This window comes from Cariama cristata, unplaced genomic scaffold (assembly GCF_000690535.1).
Source record: "Cariama cristata isolate BGI_N322 unplaced genomic scaffold, ASM69053v1 scaffold25209, whole genome shotgun sequence".
Classification (NCBI taxonomy): Eukaryota; Metazoa; Chordata; class Aves; order Cariamiformes; family Cariamidae; genus Cariama; species Cariama cristata.
The window spans coordinates 6,870-11,941 of NW_009636691.1; the positions used below are offsets into that span (position 1 = coordinate 6,870).

Below are 5,072 nucleotides of genomic sequence, written 5' to 3' on the forward strand. Positions count from 1 at the left end.
AAAGAGCCTTTCTGACCATGCTCACTAGCGCACTTTTCAAGATACTAAGCACCAAGTTCAGACAGACCTACAAAAACAAGCAATCAAAATCAAATTCCAGATCTTTTCTTCCTACTGTACAAAACTTGTCATTCTGTGTCTAGGTTAAAGGGTTTACCTGTCTCCCATCTTTGGAGCATGATACTAAAAACATTTCTAAGAAACTACCAGCCACTCTAGCTAATTTTGTGTACTGAGGGGTCATTTAATGGTACATGTGTTCCAGAAGCCAGAATAAATAGTTCAGTTTTTATAAAAGGAGTGACCTTTTGCTCAGTGAATTGTGAAGGTGAGTTAAACCTGATCCAGGCTAAATGCACATTCCTTGCCCACAGCTGAGAGTGGAGACCATTATTTAAACCTTAGACATAGGATCTGGGGGTGGAGGCAGGGAGGGTTAACTTGAGGACAGGAACGTGATGTATTTCAAAGTGTGATACCAGCCCCCCCCCCCCTCCCCCTCCCTTTGTATTTGCCAGGTATGTAATTTGTTCTAGGTCTTTTGACATCACTAGTCTTCAACGTTTATGTTTATAAAGCACTGGTCACTAACAGACTCTCGTGAGAAATTACTAATTTGTTGAACTGAAAGAACCTTAACAGCCAGCAGAATTTTCTAAGCAACTTTCCTTAATTTTTGATACAATGAACATGTTCCCATGATATATTTTCTAGAATTTATTGTTAAAAAAATTTGAAAACTATACCAGTTTTATAGACAGAATTGTCTATATCATTTTTGTTAAGGTTTCTTGTTAGAAATCAGCTAATTTCTAAATGAATCCAAGGACAGGCTGTGCTGTAGTTACTATCTGGTGCATTACAGGATCATAAGATAATTCAGGTTGGGAAGGACCTGAGGAGGTTTCTAGCCTGACCTCCTGCTCGAAGCACGGACAGCTATGAAGTCAGACCAGGTTGCTCAGGGCTTTATCCAATTTGATCTTACAAATCCTCCAGGGATGATGACTACATAATATCTCTGGGCAACCTGTTTCAATGCTTAACTGTCACGGTGAGAAAGTTTTTCTATATATCCAGTCTGAACCTCTATTATTTCATCTTGCAGTTACTGTTGTTCTCCTACCACCTGACAAACCTGACTTGTATCTTCATGATAAACTCCTCATAGGTATTAGAAAGCAACTATTACGTGCCCTCATCAGTGATACCACACTGGGTTTTAAGATTAATTTCTAAAGCAGCAAGCACATTTGAAGATCCTGAGTGTGACTTCTGATTAACATACAACTTTTCAAAAGATTTCTATTCAGATTTCGCTTCTCTTGTAAATTCTCTCAACAATACAAATACACATTCTGAATTACTGTGGGAATGAATAAAAGATACCTAGTTTGCTATTTAATTATTTAGACTCTCTTTTCTCCAGCTAAATCACCAGGACAGCCCATGCAAGTGGTGTATGTGCCATCACATCTGTATCACATGGTTTTCGAACTTTTCAAGGTCTGTGCGCTTACCGTTACACAATACTGTTATACATGTCTGTTTAGTGAGATTGTATGTTTGACTATTTGAACCAAATCTAGATAGCAGTATGTTTTTGCAAGTGCAGACCTCTCGCTATTTGACTGCAGGAAGGTACCTAAATTGTACTATTTAGACAAACAGTAACTGCATATAAAATGAATGACTTTGGAAGATGTATCTACTTTGCCTAGTCACTTATTACATCTGACACCTTCTGAGTAGACAGCTTTATCAAAAATCTTAAAATGTATAAAGACATTAATTAATAAAGCAAGTGAAATAAAGATATACAATTTTTGGGACATCTTCAAATCTAGTATAATGTGCAACAGGTCCTGTAGAGCTTTCCTCAAGCAGTTCAATCCTAGACTATTCCTGATCTTTGTGTCATATTGCATGTACTATGCATTATAAATAATTCTACAAATAAATCTACATTAAAATATTCAGATGTTTGTTGTAAAAATATTAAGTATTTGAAGTCTGTGTATCCTAATAAACTATATAAATAGATACTGAATAAACCAGAAATATTAAAAAAAACCTTCTAAAACCATATACATTTGTCCTAATTCTGAAATATGTGACAAAAATAACGTTCCTAAATGGATGTTTTAAGATAATATACAAAGTGGTGAGAACAGGATTTAAGTTGTACTTGAAAATTGCAGAATGCAATGAGAGCCACCATGGAACATAACGCTGATCGATGCATTTATCCCCCAATACATGTACACGTCACGTTGGGAAATGAGGATTTAACTGTGAAGGTACCTGCTTTTTTGATTATTTTGAAGGTTATTTTGGTTATTTTTTTTTCCTGTCATAGGCAACGTATTACTAACTTTAGCTGGTGATCTGGTTCCAACAATAGATTGTATGTAATGATGTAGTATGTAAATAACAAGACCATTTCACATACTGCATCAGTAGGAAATTCATGAAGAGGTTGCACAGTCACACTGAAGACTCTGCAATAGAAGTCTATGCTTTTGTCAGGTTCATGTCTTGCCTAGCTTGTAGGCAACCTAAGACAAAAAATGAAGTAATATCTTTATACAACTGTAGTATCAGCATTTTGTACGTGACAATGATAGAGGTGTGAAACAACTGAAAAAAGGGAAATAAACATCATATATTTCATGCAAATCAAACCTCCCTGAAGTACCATTTGCAGAGTGATTTCTTCTTTTTCTGTACCAGCTCCATGTTGGGTTCCAAAGACCAACTGCAAGCATTGTTTTTTTCATAGGTCTAACTAAATCATAGTAAAACTCCTCTTCTGACTTACTCCTTCAGTAATAGGTTTTAATAGATTGTATTTAACTGGTACTATTCCTGAGGAATAAAGATAAAAATACACAGAACCTCGCATTTGCTAAAAGGTACTGACTTCAGACAAAATTGACTTATGAACAAGATAAAAGCAATGCACAATTTAAGTAGAATTTTCTTGCTTCCAAGAGATGATGAATGCTTCTTATGGTAGTATTTTATTTAAATGGGGATGAAAGGGAAGGATTCATGTCTCTCTGATCATTGCTGTAGCTGAGAGATGAGAATTTAAGAAGACACATAATTTAATAGGGACAACTTTATATTATGTTTTACCTGAACTTTCTCTGGATCACTGTTTGAGAGAAGCTGTCTTTTTTTATAAAAATGTATTCAGGGACATAATGCTACATGTTCCTTCTTGTTCCAGATGAGTGATCGTGGTGGAGGTGTTCCTATGAGGAAAATTGACAGACTATTCAACTATATGTATTCAACAGCACCACGTCCACATGTTGAGACGTCACGAGCTACACCTTTGGTATGCAAATCTTTTTTACTATGTCATCTTGGATATGTTTAATTGTCACAAAAGAAACCATTTAGCCAAAGCTATGAAGTACTGATTTTATAGATACAATGATTATCACCATTTGAATGTTATAGCTTAATTAAAATATTTTTCTGAAAAATAACTGGAAAATGTCATAAAATCCTAAAACACTATAGAATTATTTAAACTTGTTCAAGATTCTGGTTTTCTCTACCAAATATAAAGATCAGCTAACTCAAGCAGAACATTTAGCTATGCCGCATGTACTGCAGTAAGGACAGGACTCCGAATTCTTCTTGTGGCCACTGAATAAAAGGAAAAATAATTACAGCAATGATTTTGGATCAAGCCCATAGTTTCATTTGTAGTATGTAGTCAGTTGTACCATCCTCCAGCAAGGATGAAGGTACACAGATGTGACAGGGCATATGAAGAATCTACTTTGGTCTCCTGTGAACTTAACAGATGCACAAGAAATAAAGCCTTCTCTCTCAGTAAGAAGCTCTAAACACCTTTCCTGAATTTATTCTCTCACATTGCATCATTCAAAATGTGTTTTTCAAATGTTGTCTTCTGCATCTAGATGACTGTGCAATTCATTAAACACTAGATCTTTACAGAGAAGTGATGTGTATGCTCATTGAGAGATTACTGCTAAAATTTAGTAAATAAAAAACCAAACTTAACACTTGAGGGCTATGTCCTGCTACTGCAGACAGGGCTTGATAGAATTTTAGTATAAGCTACAAATTCATAGACATTGCTTCTTTGACCTTTTTGATATATACTGATGATGAAATGTATCTGACTTAAGTACTCAGTGTTCTTAAGATTAGCATCTCCATGAGGCACAAGACAGACACAGCACAGTTTTCTCTAATGGTGTCATCTCTTCTTGAAAAACTTACCATTATACAAGAAGCATTATCTAGCAGCACTGTCTGATAAAGGAAAAAACCAGTTTTCTCATAATCACAATCATCCATGCATTCTTCTGTTTCTGGGGTGTTTAATACTTCTGGGGGGCATAATAGTTAACATTTGAACTCCTTGTCTTACTGTCAAACATCATGCTTAGTTTGTCTATTTACCTATTAAGGTAAACCAGAAAACATGGCAATTAATGAAAATACACTTTTTCTCCTGGATCAGGCTGGATTCGGTTATGGCTTACCCATATCACGTCTGTATGCACAGTACTTCCAAGGAGACCTGAAACTGTATTCCTTAGAAGGCTATGGTACAGATGCGGTTATTTACATAAAGGTATGATGTAAAACTTTACCATTTTAAATTTATCAGCAACTCTAATTAACTGCTAATGGAACTCCTTGGTCTGTTACTGCAACTTTGATTAAAAAGAATCATCAGCTACAGTCTTCTCTACTTACAGGCCTTATCAACAGAATCAATTGAAAGACTTCCTGTATATAACAAAGCAGCCTGGAAACATTATAAAGCAAACCATGAAGCAGATGATTGGTGCGTGCCAAGCAGTGAGCCAAAGGACATGACCACTTTTCGCAGTATATAGGTTTTTCCTCAACAGTTCATAAGAAGTAGGTATGTCTGCAAAAGGAATTTAAAAGACCTGATTTACACCAAGATGCTGAGCCACATTTGATATGTGAAAGTAATTTTAAGTGGAGTAACAGAAGGTTTAATGTAATTACTCTTTTCTGCAATTCAAACAAACAAACAAACCCCAAAACCC

The 5,072-nt window shown here is 35.6% G+C and overlaps 1 protein-coding gene across 1 annotated transcript in view; it reads left to right on the forward strand.

The window, feature by feature from the left end:
- The window catches only part of PDK1 (pyruvate dehydrogenase kinase, isozyme 1), an 8,665-nt gene extending 3,773 nt beyond the window's left edge, over positions 1-4,892 (forward strand). Inside the window, exons 6-10 of the mRNA XM_009708013.1 lie at positions 1,430-1,506; positions 2,202-2,300; positions 3,236-3,346; positions 4,511-4,624; positions 4,752-4,892. Of these exons, the coding sequence (XP_009706315.1) occupies positions 1,430-1,506; positions 2,202-2,300; positions 3,236-3,346; positions 4,511-4,624; positions 4,752-4,892 (542 nt within the window). The remainder of the gene's footprint in view (positions 1-1,429; positions 1,507-2,201; positions 2,301-3,235; positions 3,347-4,510; positions 4,625-4,751) is intronic.
- Positions 4,893-5,072: the final 180 nt, after the last annotated feature.